The sequence below is a fragment of the Anarhichas minor genome, unplaced genomic scaffold (genome assembly GCF_050575085.1).
Source record: "Anarhichas minor isolate MPS153535 unplaced genomic scaffold, ASM5057508v1 ptg000010l, whole genome shotgun sequence".
Taxonomy (NCBI): Eukaryota; Metazoa; Chordata; class Actinopteri; order Perciformes; family Anarhichadidae; genus Anarhichas; species Anarhichas minor.
Genome location: NW_027466456.1, coordinates 6124881 through 6141378, shown reverse-complemented (window position 1 = coordinate 6141378; position 16498 = coordinate 6124881). Strand labels below are relative to the sequence as shown.

The window sequence follows — 16498 nt, the reverse complement described above, 5'->3', positions numbered from 1 at the left end:
ATGTGCACTAGAGCCAGCAGTCAAAAGTAGGCGGGAGACATTGTTATCTTGCTAAAGCTGGGATATGCGTGGGCTGTTACAGTGATAGTCCTCCAGATACTCGACTTATTGATTTTGATGACATCTTAGGCGGTAAGTGGACTTTGCTGTGATGCTTCTGCGTTTTGACAGATATCACTACACAATGTGTGGCCCCAGCTTTAATGCCCATTTCTTTTAAATTTCTATAGTACGTAGCACCCTTTTTATTATTTTGCGGGGGGCTGCCCGGTGTTTCTGTCTCTTCCAAACAAACCGCTGTTGCTGCTTTGGGAAAAGAGAAATGAATCACTTCCTGTGTGGCAAGTGTTTCCCCCCCGAAAGACCACCTACCATTGGATGGTTAGAATAGCAAATGTAAAAACTGAGTTAAATCAATATAGTATCCTGTCAGCTGGCAATAGAAAGAAGTAGGAAAAACATTCACACAACCATATGTATCACAATAGTCAATATATCCAATATGTTTGGGACGTGTGTGACGGGCTTACTGTTTAGAGAGGCTGTCCTGTGCTATAAGTGTGATTCAATGAGCGAGACGCTCAGCTGTGTGTCTTGATTCTTTAGGCAGAGGGAATGCAGCAGCATACATGCTGACCACCTGATTATAACCAGAGACAATAGTCTATTGCAGCTGACATTTCTCTGCTGGTTTGTCTGAGCTGAATTTACTTGTTGCTTGTTAAAATGGTGCCGTGTGTATCTGATTTGTTTCCGTGTTTCCACTGTGTGTTCACACCGGATAAGTCACACAATCAACTGGATACATTTTTTAAAATTTAGGTTTGTAATTGATTTAATATAATACATGCAAACACATTAAGTGGCTCCGTTTACTGTCTAGTATTTCGATGAACCAGTATTGATCTTATTTTTGTGTTGCTCTTTGGTTCGAGCGTCTGTTTGGGAGGATTGACGTATGTGGTTTGACGCGGGGATGCACGTACAGCTGAGAAACATCTGGATGCAATGCGCCTCAGACCACTTCCTGAGGAGCATCCCAAGTGTGTTTACACCTGGATTTATATGTGATAAAGCATGAGTGGATAGCTATCCAATCATCCAAGACGCATTTTAATGCAAGGTGTAAACTGGGTAATAAACTTATCACTCTGAGTAACTATTATGTGTGTGTTTGTGTTGCGTCACACGTGTGTCCACATATCTGTCCTGAATTTGTGTACGAGTGTCGGAGCGTTTGTGTGTGGTTGTGTGTGTGTGTGTGAATCTTGATTCATATCAGTTTGAGCCTAAGTCTTTGTGCATGACTGATTGCTTTGTCTGCCTGACCGCAATTGAAAAGAGATCCATCTCCCTCTCTGCCTCTCTCTCCCTCCCTCTCTCTGTGTGACTGGGTGTCTCTATCTGCTCAGTTCCACCTTAAGAGGAGCTTTAGCAGCCTGTCGTGTTTGTGTTGAAGCCAACAGGCACAATATATTACAGTCTAGGGCTTGCTGCTGAAAAGCCCGCTGGATCCTCCACTGACCTGCTGTTCTTTCCTGCTTTCCTCTCGCGTTTTTTCTTCATTTAGATTAAAAACAAAGCTCTCACTCACTCTCTCTCTCTCTCTCTCTGTCTCTCTCTCTCTCCCTTCTCCCCTCCCTCCTTCTTCTTCTTCTTGTTCTCCTTCTTGTTCTCCTTCTTTTCTGCGGCAGCAGTCAGGGTAGAGGCTTCAGTGTGTCAGAGAGAGGGTGAAGAGGAGGAAACAGCAGAGAAGACGACTATTAGACTAGCTGAGTGTGTGTTTATGTTTGGGTGTCTCACCATTGGACGGCCGGGTGAAGGGGCACTAGGAGAAGAGTACGAGGAAGAGGAGGAGGAGGAGGAGGAGGAGGAGGAGAGGGAAGCCTGAAGCCTGCCTGGATGAAATTCTCGGTGTCATGACACTACGTGTGGACCTTGACTGATCACAGGGGCGAGGAAAACTGATCACAGGGTGAGGAAAGGGGGGGGGGGGGGGAGAGGCACTGAGAGGAAGACGGGGAGGTGGAGAAACTGAGACTTTGGTTTCACTGTGGGAAAAGAAGACGGAGGAGGAGGAGGACGCAGGAGGGGAAGTCTGGTTTTATCGTGACATTGTTGGATAAACGAACCCACGGATTAAGCACTCTTCAGCTGTGTGTGTGAACAGGAATTCGCCTTAGAAGAGAGAAGAGAGCTAGGAGGAAAAGACAGAAAGAGACTCCGGAAGAGTATAGACTGCTTGTGTTCAACCCAGCTAAGGAGCAGGGACTGGACTTACAGAGAGTGTGTGTGTGTGTTGGTTTGTGAGTGTGTGTTCGTGAGGCTGTGTAACCGGTGGAGGGCAGAGGAGTGGAGGGCCAGGGGACTAACCTGGCCATCAAACGGACTGGCAGCCTCTCCTCTCCTGGGATCATGTACCCTCAGGGCAGGCATCCGGTAAGTACCTCCTTATGTCTCTTTCTCCTGTCTGTCTGACTCTTTTTCTGTCTCTCTATCTCCATGTATGTCTCTCAACTCCAATCTCTCAGTTGCTTTTTATGTCTCAGATTCACCTTGTCACTCGTGTCTCCCTCTGACCCCTTTTCCCCTCTCTGCCTCTCTGCCTCTCTTCATGCCACCCTGCTCGTCTTATCCTGTGTCTTTCCTCTTCTTACTTCCTCTTGGTCTCTCCTTAATAAAGTAAATATCTATCTATCTATCTATCTATCTATCTATCTATCTATCTATCTATCTATCTATCTATCTATCTATCTATCTATCTATCTATCTATCTATCTATCTATCTTATGCCTCTCTGCTTCTCGGTCTCTCCTCGTCTTTGTCTTTCTGTTCTTTTTCAGCCTGTCCTTGTTGTCCCTCTCTTGTGTTTATTTATGAGGACTGTACTGTAACATGAGGAGTGAGACGTGAGGGAAAGGTTAGGACTAAGAGATTCCCTGTTACGTACACACACACGCACACACACACACGCGCACACACACACACACACACACACACACACACACACACACACACACACACACACACACACACACACACACACACACACACCATCTCCCCCTCTGTCAGCTGTAACCAGGTGCCTTTGAGATCTTATTGTTTAGCTGTGTTTGTGGTACATAACTGAATCTGCACTTCTCAGTTTGTGCGTGTGTGTGTGTGTACACATTTGAGTTTCCACTTTGTTTACGATAAGGGAAGATAATCCTTCATTAGTCCCACATAAGTTGTCTCTAGGTGTGTGTCTATGTGTATAAGTTTGTGTACATGTGTGTGTGAAAACAGATCTGCGTAAATTTCTCAGTACAACCGTCAGCTGTCCACCTGCTCATTTTGGTTGCCAAGTAACACACACACACACACACACACACACACACACACACACACACACACACACACACACACACACACAGACACCTGCCATTTAATTGATGGTTAAATTACTTTCCATCACTACGAATAAAGGCCGTGAGTGCTTCCCCTTCAAAGTTCCTTCCCTCCTTCAGTTTAACCCTTCATCAGCAGCGAGAGTTTGCCATTAATTTACCTGCCGGGGTAGAATACAGGTTAAAGGCATCGACTAAAGAGCACTGAAGGATGAATGACAGCTTAGGCTCAGTCTGGCTTAGGCCACTCGTTTCACAGGGGCCCCGGTCCGGTTGCTATAATCAGATTTGGTTGTCAGTCTCTTTGTATCTGGTACAAATGGGTCAGTGGCCACTTTGCCTCGCAGCCAGCCAGCCAACCGCTCAGTCAGCCAGCAAGCCAGCCAGCTAGCTATCACACAGAATTATGAATGACATTTTCACAAGAGGAAGGCATGAGGAATCAATTACATGTACAGAGAGAATGCTAATAAGGCAGCCGCTGGAATAGAACGGAGAGAGACGCTGAGAGAAACAGGAGAGAAAGCGGAAAAACAAAGGGAGAAAGTGAAAGATGTAAGAGCCAAGAAAAGAGATAGGTAGAGAAAGAATTCTTTAGAAAGGCCGGGGGTGGAAAGAGAAATGAAAATGAATGAGAGATGCAACGGAAGAATCGAGTGTGAACATTCCTCTGTTCTCTCCTTTAGAGGCCTATCAGGGAGCTTCCTGCTGCGATGCTCCGCGTTTGTGATAAAGTTCAATGCCAGATTGAGCCAACTCCAACCGATCGATAGCCTCCATCTCTCTCCTTCTGTCTCTCTTGTTTTTCTCCCTCTTCTCTCTCCCTCCCTCCTTCTTCCTCTGAAGCCCTTCTCTGCCAGTGGAACTTTATTTCTGGTGTTGCTATGAAATGTGATCTGTGGAGAGGTGTGAGGGTGCAAAGAACGGTGGTGTGTTTGTGTGCGTGCGTGCTTGTGTGTGGTTACAGACGGCGTGTATGAGCATTAGATACATATGTGTTTGTCCTCAAAAACGCAGAACAGGATTACTTGTAAAATATGCTGTTTTTCCAGACACAGCTGGAACAAAACCCCCGGTCAAAACTCTCTCCTTGCTGGTGCATCTGAGGAAGATCCAATATCAACAATCATAGTCAATCATCATCTATCACTTGAGTAACTTGCTGTTCGCTCAGTAGCCTCGACGTGTCCTTGTTGGTGTCAGTCAGAGATCTCGGCCTGACTTCTTGTCAGCCGCAGACAGCAGAGAGGACAGAACTTCCTTGAATGCCGCTGCTTTCAACCTCTCTGTGTCCCTTTGGAAATGAGAAGGAAGGTGTCTCAAGGCTGCTCAAGCGGTGTTTTTCTTTTGTTTTTTTTATCAGAGAAGAAGACAGACTTTGTTCTTCTCGCTCTCTGCTAGGAAAAGGTTAAAGCGAGCGGAGCCGTAATTGGTTTCACTGGATTTTTGTGGCGAGCATTGTCAGGACTTTGTGAATGTGTACGTGTGTGAGCTGTGTTCTTTGTTTAATGTGTGGCCGTGTGTGTGTCATTCGTTTTTATGTGTCTGTGTCTCTTTAGTGCTTTGTTAATTTATACGTGTTTGTATTAACAGTGCGTGTTGTGTGTAAATGTGTGTGTGTGCCGGTGTGAACGTCTCCTGTGGGAGGTTCATTTTTGTTTTATGTATTCATTTGCCCTTACGTGCAAAGCGTCTTTGTGTGTAAGTATATGTATGTCTTGGCGTGTGTGCACCATGTTCGTGTTTGTATTTGTCCTTGTGTTCCTGTAAAAGTACTTGTGAGTGTGTGTGTGTGTGTGTGTGTGTGTGTGTGTGTGTGTGTGTGTGTGTGCAGCTGTTAGAGTGTGTGTGTGTGTTCAGATCTGGGAGAGAAAGGGGAAAGGAGAGCTGTGGTTCGTGTGCATTGTGTGCCAATAACAATAAATAATGTCCCAGTCCGACCTCGACTGTTGCTGTGAATGTACAAGACCCTTGATTGGCTGCCGCACCCCAGTGAGAGAGGAAGAAAGAGAGGATTTACTGTGTTTTCATGGTTAAGAAAGATGTCTATAACTGCTACCCTTTACATAATTTTACACATGTATTCGTTTAAGCGCTTACGCCATCACAAACAAACACCTCTTCTCAAGCGTGCAGGTTTCTGTTGTTCTTCCGGCACCTTTACTTTAAAGTAACTTTAAAAACTGTTGTGCGAGTATGCATTTAAATGTGTCGCTCTATGTGTGCTTCCTACCAATTTGTTCTCAGCCCCGGGAGCTGTGGTGCCTGTAGTCTGGAGGATCAAGATCAGACCGAGTTTATTCAGCAAGCGTACGATAAAGAGAGACGGAGACAAGTGTGAAAGAGAGAGAGAGGGAAAGATGGACTTGGCCCCGGTTTAATTGCTGAAGGTGTAGATTGTTGTCCATCTCTTGCAGCAGTATCGTATGACAAAATAACACTCCGGATACATAATTAAATCTGCTCCAATCATTATTAGTGAATCATGCATGGACATCATTCAGTCCTTATTTGCTTTGGAAATGTACAGTACGTCCGGACTATAAAGCATCTGTTGAATTATGATCAGGAGTGTGTGTGTGTGTGACGGGAAATGCTGAAGAAGAAGTGGGACGTGCACCACTCTGTGTGTGTGTGTGTGTGTGTGTGGCACAGACTGAGTAACTGTTGGAAAACCGTTGCAACTAAAATGTATAATGTGTAAGAGTGTGCTGTGGAGGGCTTCCATTTCCTTTGGCCTCCAGTAGCGTCACACTTCATTTTTATGGCCAAGTAAACAAACTATTGCCAAAATATGCGGCCACAGACATCACATATGCTCCATTAATGAGGGCAGAGCCACGAGTAGAGTGTTTGGGACGTGTGTGTCTTAAAGTTGGATTTTGATGTGTGTGTGTGTGTGTGTTTAATGTTCATGAGATTGAATTGAAGTAGATTTTGTAGTTGTAGGACATGCTAAAGTTATTAGTGTGTATTGAATTGTGTAAGTGCTTTCAAACGTGTGTATACATTTCTTTGGACATGCACTGTTTGCTTTTCCGTACACACTGGACCGTCATTCTTTTGGCGCCTAGCTGTGTAGAGCAGTTTGTTTTTTTCGCCAACATTTGTGGCTGTAATGAAGCCATGTACGGTAAACAGCGCGGCGGATTGCTGTCACCTCCCACGGATGACACACTCCCCTCCTTTCCTTTGTCCTCGTCTTGTTTACATTTAATTTCACTCAGCATTGCAACGGCAACCCGGTAAAATGGCAGAAAGTCAAGTAACGACAACGATGCAGCTGAAGAGAGACGACCCACAGAACGGGCAATAAAAAGTCGTACAAGCAACCAACGACTTCTAGTCAGACGTCAGCAGCCACCCAGATTAATGCCCTGTCCACACTACTCCGTTTCTCCTTGGATGCAGATTTGTCAAATAGAAACGATCTCCGTCCACACGGGAGTTTCAGCATCATTCTCGAGTTGATCTGCGTCCACACGGCAGCCGTCGAAGGCGGACAGCACATGACCATTAACTACACTGGGCATGCCCGTGACGGTGTAAACAGGAAGTGAATTGCTTGCTTAGTTAAAAAAAAAAAAAATACTCGCTCTGTCTCTCTCTCCAAATTTACTTTAACATCAACACTTACACATAAACGTTTACTAGATTATGGGTCCATCAATGTGGTCTCTCACTCGTTTCCTCCGTGTTGTTGATGTCTGTTCTCACTAGTAGCTCTGAACGTCATGTCCGCCTAGCTAGCTTCTAAGCTAATTTTAACATTACCGCCAATGGAGAAATGCTAACCGCGATTAGCATTACAACGGTGCGGGTCTATCTCTCTCACATCAAATTTACTTTAAAATCAACACTTACACGTAAACGTTTACTAGAATATAGGTCCATACATGTGGTCAACACACGTCTCTCACTCTATTCTGCTCTTCCTTCGTGCAGGAAAGCTTAGCAGATCGCTAACAGTAGATCCGTGAAATAAAGACCATGGAATCCATAGAAGAGTTTCAAGACTTCAGTGTGAATCTTTATTTGTAAAACTGTGGAAGCACAATATGAAATATGGCTTTACGAACTGTCCCTATACACATTACACGAATACAAAACAACAATCCATGATATAGCCAGCATGTAACATGTCCGCCTAGCTAGCTTCTAAGCTAATTTTAACATTACCGCCAATGGAGAAATGCTAACCGCGATTAGCATTTAATACAACACAAATGTTATACTAAACACGCGAATAGAATATATCTACGTACATATTTTCATGCTCCATAAATACATACTTACAGACTAAGGTCTCTCAAGGCTACCAAACGGAAGAAGTAAAACGTTAGAGCAGCATGTCTTCTCATTAGAATCTAAAAACAACGCGCTGCTCCATAGGGCTGATGCCGGTCACGCCGCTCGCTAATCACTCCAATAACAGCTGCTTCCTCCACAGAAATGCAGACTTTTACTGCATAGCTGCTGCTAGCTATTGTGCTAGCAGCAACGCTTGCAATTAGTTATCCATGTTGAAATGAATCGCTGGTAGCCCAGTTTGTTTTCTTCCGGGTACGGGTCATGTGATAGTGAGTGTGACGAATCAGGGACGGAGACGTCATGGTTGCCAAGAACCAATCCAGTAGCGAACACGGGTGTGGGCGTAATTTTTTCTAAGCACATCCGTATCCGACCGTCCACACGCAAACGCAACCCCGGAGTTCTCAAACACCTCCAACCTCTCCGGAGTTTTCAGATTCCTCCGTTTAGGGTGCTCCAAAACTCCGGCGTAGTGTGGCTGCTCAGTGTAAACGTAGCAAATACGGAGTAAAAACGGAGTAGTGTGGACATGGCCTTAGTCTGCTCTCTGATTAAAGGAAACGGGCCATTTTCTCTCCTCAAATCCTGTGTTCTCTTCTTTGTCATTAAAAGAAACGATGAGAGCGAGGCTTGGATGCAGTCCAGAGACTCTTTTGGCTGCCAATCTTTCCCTGATTTGTAATCCACCGCTGGCTTAGTGGCTGACTGGTGAGCTGCAGCATTAACCGACTAGCTCTCTGAATGAATGACTGGCTAACTTGCTGCCTGGTTAAATAGTGCACTGACTGTTCTGCTGATTGACTGACGGACTTTATATTTACTGGCTGGTTGGCTGCCAATTTCATTGTCAAACTGAAGGACTGACTGGCTAGCTGGCAGAATGAGTGAGTGACAAAGATGTCCGTTGGTTCTCGGCACAACGAGAGGGCCGCTAGCTCTGAATGAGCTTCTGTTGTTGGGCGGCGGGCTGGCTTCCTCTAAGTTATCAAAACCTTAGAGTGGTTCTGTAGAAATGCAGACAACAAATGTGAGGGCGTCTTAAAGAGATGGATGATGTGTAAGTTCCATTCCCCGCAGCTCTTCCTCGGTCTCTCATCCACACACAGTCCAAACCAATGAGCTGTTGCTTATGTTCATCGCTGCTCACTTCAGCAGACACAAACACACAGACGTACACAAGGGGCACTGACACACTTGGTATTTCTCAACCGTTCGTGTGCCTTTTTCCTAAATATTTCACCAGCCAATTATTATTTCATGCGCTATGTGAATGTGTCTCTGCTTGTCTCGGAGAGACACAGGCAAAAGGAAGAACAAAGGGGCTAAGAAGGAGAAGTAAAGAACAAAAGGAGAGAAAAGGGGGAGGAATGAGACAGAGCAGCATGAGAGAGAGAGAAAGAGAGAGAGAGAGAGAGAGAGGGCACAAGAAAGAAAAAAAACATTTAGTTTGTGGGTATTTTGTTCGAATGAATCCATCCATGCATAGGCATGCCTGCATGTACCGTGTGAACGCTCATGTGTTGATGGAACGTGTGCCAGGGGCTAAACAGATAGACAGAGAAGACAAGCAGACAGACAGAATACATTCTGTGCCAATCACTCCCAGTCCTGCATCTGTTTCACAGTTGCTTTCTCTCTGATGCAGCCGCTGCTTGAACAGATGACTTCCCCCGTGATGGACAGACAGACAGACAGACAGACAGACAGACAGACCGAGGGACCGATAGAACCAGACTGACCTAACGTTCAGACGGAGAGGGAAAAACAGTGTGGACTGAAAATATGAAATGCAAGTCACTGCATGAGGTCAAACAGCAGGATTTGTGCAACGTCATTTGGAGATGCTAATTGTGTCGAGGAGGCGACTTCTCGAGGTTAAATATTTCCCCTTCTGTAATTCGGATTAGCAAGTAACTTTCAAGCAGTACACTGCCCGGGCCAACTCTCAAACTTCCAATATCAATGCCAGAAACCTACGAAGGTTATGATGTTCTTTCCAGTAACGCTGACTGGTCACAGCTGCTGCATGACTTTGGTTATGGCATTGGCTAATTTTCTTTAATTCTAATAAAAAAACGTTTTACTCTGTGCTAAAGAAAGAACACGCAAACATATTGTATTTAATTATAATGCTTAAACCTAATGTCAAGTTATCTACATTACATTGTTTTTATGTTTTTGGTAACGGTGCCATAACCGTTGCGGCCATGATCTTGACCATCTGATATCTAGCGTCGTTTCATGATTTTATAATATCTCTGTGTTTGCGTGTCAGTACAATCAAACCCGCGACAGGACAGACAGACGGACTGACAGGCACAGGCACACGGACACTAACAGACAGGTGATGGTTACGGCCAGTGGCTCCCACCTCCATCCTGTTATGTGATACAGCGCAATGGACTTCACCCGCCACTCCCCCCCTCCCCCTGCCCCCCTGCCCCCCTCCCTCCCCCCCCGCAAAGCTAATCCTTCCTAATTCTCTGCTTGCCCGTGCCAGCTCGGCCAAATTGTGATTGACTGCTGTCCCACATGGTGTGTATATATGAGTGTGTGTGTTTTTGTTGCGCATAAGTGACCCTTCCCTCCCTTCCTTGCCCCCCCCCCCCCTCCACCTAGATTAACCGGATCAGTTTTGGGTTTCAGGATCCCCTATGCTGGCTGCTACGGCGCTCACACACGCACACACAAACACACACACATGACAACACAGGTGGTAGGCTGTTTTTTGGCCCATCGTGATGCACTATTGGACCCCTAACCGTCTGGGCTGCCATCTGTCACAATAGAGGAGAGACCAGATACACACAGACGCACTCCAACAACAAATGTTAGTTCTGGTGTACATACGGCATGACTTTATGATGCCTCCATTTTTGTAAACACTGCAGAAGGATGCACATTTATCCTCCCTTAGGTAACTCTGTTTTACCTGCTGAAGTGTCCATGAGCAAGACACAGAGTCTCCTGTTATTACTAATAAGCATGAACTAATTTAATACCATTTTTCCGTACTCGTCTCTTTATTCTGACAGGCAGAGCTCAGCAGAGTGAATATTTCCCCTTATGCCTGAGGACCTTATCTGTATTTTTCATTTTCTTTCCGCTCATAAGAAGTTTTACTGCTCCTGGGTCCATGAAACTCATTCGAAAAGGTGCAATTGGCGAATCAAAAGAAAGACATTGTGGAGTTTTGTCCAGCAGATGAAAGAGATTCAGATGTCTCTCATCAGCACACTACAGACGACGCCATGTTGACACCAACGGTTGTCACTCGCAGATCCCTTGTATAATCCTGATCTGTGACTATGGGCTTTGTTATATGACTTAGTGCTGCTGATGTAACCCGCCAGCAGCACTTTATCCGTGTGCATCCGCCTGAGTATGTGTCTGTGTGTTCATGTTTTCGTGGCAGCAGATGGTGGGAGCAGTATTACCACAGACGGATGGACAGTGCACAGGGTAGAGTGACTAGTGTTGACTACAGCAAAGACGGCATTACTCTCTCTCTCGCTCTCTTTCTCTCTCTCTTCTTTCCATCCCCTCGGTGTCAGGCGGATGAATGGCCGGCTATCTCTCTCAGTCAGCAGCCATGCCGCTCTTTCATCATCTGTCTCCCTGCTCGTTCTTTCACTCCTCTGTAAAGATGTCAGACTAGTCTATCACTCCCTCCATCCCTCAGTCCATCCATCCTTCTCTCTGTCAGATGAGCATCTATCTCTCTCTCGCCTCCCCCCCCCCCATCAATCCATCCCTCCATCCCTGCTCTCCCTCTCGCTGTGGGTCTGCGTGTTCTCTGACTGAATCTGCATGTGCAGTAGTGTGCTTGTTTGTTTGTTTGTGTGTTTTTCAGTGCGCTCATGGCTACGTGGGCGTGTGTGTTTGTATCTGTGTGCGCCAGATCACTATCCCCCCCCCCCCCCCCCCGACACCCTCTCTTCCCCCCCGTCCTCCCCTCCCTCACTGAGTCTGTGTGGTGTGAATCAAGGTCAGTGGGGATCTGTTGGCAGACACTCCCACCAACCCTCCCACCCACACCCCCACACACACCCCCAGATGGTTTGTGTGTATAGTGCCTATCCAGCCATCTAGATGTCCCTGCGATGCCTGCCTCAGCTCAGTTTAGCCCAGCTCAGCTCGGCTCCGTGGATTAATTACTGGGGAACCCACCGCGTCCCTGACCTCCACCGTCAGACTAATTGAAATCTAATTGAATTGTGCTTGTCTAGACTAATGAAGCCCCACCACTGAAACCGCCAATCTTTTAGCCGTATAGCTGCAGGCCGAAAGCCACCCAGCTGCACTGTGGCCACTGCACTGTGTGCCGCTCAGTTTGGATGGATGGATATGTGAACAGATGAACAAATGGGTGGATGGATGGATTTGTAGTTGGCTCGGGTTGCTAAGTGGAAAGACACACTTCATATGTTTTGTGACTTAAGATACTTGAGTCGACAGTGTCACAGGTATTGTGAACTCGTAAAGTTGAGTAAATCCTTTTCCAACCAAAATATATCCCGATCCTAGCTCATATCAAAGCTGCATTTTGAATCGTTGCTGGCTCTAAATCATGGTGAAAGGAAACTTAGTCAGAGTTGGTTATCTTGAGAAACAATTAAGAGCACTCTAGATTTTTTAGAATTATTCAACTGAAAAACCCAGCCAAGTGTTGCAAACTCTTATCCAATGAAAGTAGCTAGAAGCACTAGATCCAAAAGGTGCTAAATCTAGCGAGAAAGTTGCCAAGTCGGCAACACTTGACAGCCCATCCCCTCAGGCCTCCCTCCAAAGCCCTCCCACAAAATTATCATAATGATCGTAATCATGCCTTAATGCAGATCATGCCTTCGCCATAGCAGGATTCATAATTTATCGTCTGGGCTGCACAGAGGAAGAATCACTTGCCCACCACTGCAGGGATCAGGGTCCTGTTCTCAGCTGTGGTGCTTTAGATTTGGCGGGGTGCACTAATCATACAGTGGACAGCTTTTGCAGAGTGGGATGCTAATGACATGTCCTTGTCTTTGCACTAGAAGCGTCAGAGGGGGAGTTCTGATGTAGGAGGGATAGTGTGAACCTCAATACTCGTGTCGAGGCTGATCACTGACAGGTGATAAGAAGTGACTAAAAAGAAGTGGCAGAGACACCTGGCAGTCTGCATCCCCCTCTGGCTAACAGCGGGAGTCCCACACTGCAGGGGAAATCTGCTAATCCAAATTGGGAGAAGATACTTCCTATGTAAAAATCTCCTCTGAGAATCCACAAAACAAACCTCAACCACTTCTGCTTACTCTAGATTTTCCGGACCCAAACATAAACAGCATCAAAAATCAGTGCCCCTTGTTTCTAAAACCCCATTAAGATTATGGAGGAAGAGGGCGGCTGTCGAAAGCGCTGTAGACTGACATGGAGGGCTGGCGGTGGAGGTAGGGGAGTGGACCCCAGGGAGCTGCTTATTTTGTTGGGCCTTCTTTAGCTTTTAGTAGGTGAGAGACGGTGCTGTGATTCCCTATAAGTTATTCATTTGACGTTTCCTCCCTTCTCAGCTCTTTGTAGGTTGGAATATATTAGCAACCTGGCAGAGTGGAGAGGATGGTAATGTGGAAGAGAAGGAGAGCAGAGGAAGAAAGGGTGGGGGTTGTGGAGGGAAGGAGGAGAGTCATTAGAGGAGGAGAACAGAGAGAGAGAGAGAGAGAGGACACGGCTTTATGATGTGTGGGAAGGGGAAGTGACCTTCCCTCTCACTTTCATCTTGGCTTTTTTCTCCCCTTGCCGCGCTCCCTGACACACACACCGACACACACACACACACACACACACACACACACACACGTTTCAACACCTGCTTGCGTGCACACACACTTCACCGTATGGCTTATGCAGGTGCACATGTGCCTACACAAATATACTGAAAGGCACAATGCATACCATCTCTTCTCTTGAGCGGGAACAAACACACACCTTAGTATCTGTTCTTCATCTTTTCGTTCTCTCCTTCCTTTTCTATGCAGGTTCCCTTACAACCCGGCCAGTCTTTCAAGTTCACAGTCCTGGAAACTCTGGACCGCATCAAGGAGGAATTCCAGTTCCTCCAGGCACAGTATCACAGGTACTCAGACAATGTTACATTGCACACATACGGATACGGATTTGTTGGTATTTAAAACATTTTTGTGACAAATGTCAATGGTTAACTTTCTAGTTAAGAAGTACTGGTATGAAGAGTCACTCTTCCATATGTTGTTTTATATCGCATATTCTCGACACTAAATGTATTAATTATAGTCCATTTCACAGTCGTAAACATTCCAGATGTGTCCCTGTTTATTTCCCGTTGCAGTGTATGTAAATGACATAAACTGACAAGAAGTAAGCATGAAGCCAAGCTGTTGCCTTGCAATGCAATTCTGTTGAAACAGTCTATAGAAACAACACATTGCGTCATTCAGATCTGTGGAAGTCAGTGTCAATAAATTAACCAGTAAACACAATATGTCAGCGTGCAAATGCTGTCCTTTAATCTTTATTTCTTTATTAAGACACTGAATACAAAATAAAAAAATCTCAAAACTTTACAGACTTCTGTAACTCATAATTTTTGCCTATATACACATTGCCTTCATTGTAGTAGGTACACGTTTACAGTAATTAGGGACATCAGTAAGGGATCATGTCTTGAACCTACATTCACTTCACCAGTGATACCTCAAATGCCCTTTTTATATTCACTGTCTGTTCTGGTGCAGAGATTTCCAGTTTCTCATTTAGTATTAATACAATTAAACATCTATATTTTATTGTATCTTCCATTATTTCTGCTAATTGCTCTTGCCATCACACTTTGTTACAGTATAAGTTGTGGGTAACTGAGATAGTTTCCAACACATCAAAGGAAATGCAATGCAATGCAGTTTAGGTCTTTTTTAGAATTTTCTACAGCTGGAGGTCACTGATGTTCATGTTATCATATGGCTGACCAGAGGTGACTTTGGCGAAGAGAAATAAACCATCCAGCCTCTTGCTCACACCTCAGTGGGCAGGCTGAACAGCCTGCTGCGATACAGCAGCATTACTTTACAGCTAAGCATTGGACTGGTGGTTCTTAGTGACACACACACACACACACACACAGATCTATTCACGTGAACTTTTAATGTTTGCATGATGGCAACGACACTACAAAACTACAATTTCCTGCATGATACTACAGCTTTTCCTTGACAATATCAAGCTCCACTCCACCTTTTCTGAATATTGACCTGATAAAGTTACTGTTAAACACTCTCACCTCAACTCGACAGGTTAAACATATGGTCAGAAGTATTGTAGAAGTGTATCACCATATCTGAATGTGTACAAGCGAATATATTATAGAATGTGTGAAAGTTTAGAGCGTTTTCATCAAATGATTTAAAATGCTTGAGTGTCAAAAAACATCTGAACAGATTACATTTTTGTTTCCATAAGGAGATCCGTAGCTGTTCCTCGCTGTAAACATGCAATTTAGTTCTGTGTGAATTGTTTTCACCCACAAACAGATAGATGTATAACTGCAAGTCTTTCATGTTTAACTGCAAACTTTTGAGCAAATCAAATTTATGCACTCACACATTGGAAATTGTTTGTGAACAAATGTTTTTCATTTGTTCACAAAATGTGATGCACAGCTACAAATCTTCACACAGATGTTATTTTTCTTACAGAATCTTAAATCTATTTGGTCAGATATTTTTCACAATTTCAAACCTTGAATTTCCTTGACCAAAATATTTGGACACATTCACACATTTAAATGAATAATAAACATGTATTCACACAGTTAGATGTGGTGATACAAAGCTACAGTACTTTTGACCATATTTAGTTTCCATAGTTATGAAGCCTTTCTTGAATAACGTGTGGATTTTGAGAAGTTTGCAAGTTTTGTCCTTCTTGACTAATGCCATGCGTTTGAAACACGTCTGAGTACTTTAATATAAGTAACCAGGCCTCATGCAAGATAACAACAGAACACAACAAAAATGCACAAACCCGACATGAAATGTGATACTTTGTGAGGACCTTGGGCTCAGTAGCAGAACTCTAACATAAACCAACAATGTCCACATGATGTATATAACTAGACGCACTAAACACAGAGGGACTTGTCAAACTAACCCCACATGGAGGTGTGATGAATTGCAGTGGTGAATAAGACGCACCCTGCTGGCAGTTGCTACCATGAAGGTGATATTTTTCAGTGTCACTTTTCGCAGTAATAGGTAGCCCGACTGTGTGGCTATAGAATACTCTTTTGCTATCCTTCCACAGCCTCAAACTCTGTGTGACCTCTGCAATATGCAAGTCCTGTGGAAATTGTAGTTAATTTCCGTGGATGCAAATACACCATTTAATCCGTGTGTGTCCTTTTCCGTCCTCGTGCAGCCTGAAGCTGGAGTGTGAGAAGCTGGCCAGTGAGAAGACCGAGATGCAGAGGCACTACATCATGGTGAGTCCAATCAGAGCGTTACCAGAGCTGTACGGTGATTTGTTAGTCTGACCGGGCCACTCAGAAACTCTGAAAAAAGTCTGATGGGTTCCTTATATAGGAATTACAATCAGGGGAGTTGAATCCGTGCTTTTGATTAGCTGGATGGACTTTGTTTAGTGTCATTCAGAAGTGAAAACTCTGTTTGTCTCCCCACTTCTCTGTTGATCCTCCTGTGTTCCTCTCAAGATTTCGCTTTCTCTCCTTCACTTCTCTGTTTTGACTTCTCATTTCATGTTCTGTACGTCTGTTTATATACCAGATGTAACAA

General features: G+C 44.8%; 1 protein-coding gene across 2 annotated transcripts in view; it reads left to right on the top strand.

Annotated features, from left to right (window-relative positions):
* Window positions 1-1482: 1482 nt before the first annotated feature.
* tle2b (TLE family member 2, transcriptional corepressor b) overlaps window positions 1483-16498 on the top strand; it is a 74122-nt gene continuing 59106 nt past the window's right edge. For both annotated transcript variants that reach the window (XM_076087836.1, XM_076087835.1), the window contains exons 1-3: window positions 1483-2439; window positions 13712-13809; window positions 16125-16188. In XM_076087836.1, coding sequence (XP_075943951.1) covers window positions 2416-2439; window positions 13712-13809; window positions 16125-16188 — 186 coding nt within the window. In that variant the 5' untranslated portion in view covers window positions 1483-2415. The remainder of the gene's footprint in view (window positions 2440-13711; window positions 13810-16124; window positions 16189-16498) is intronic.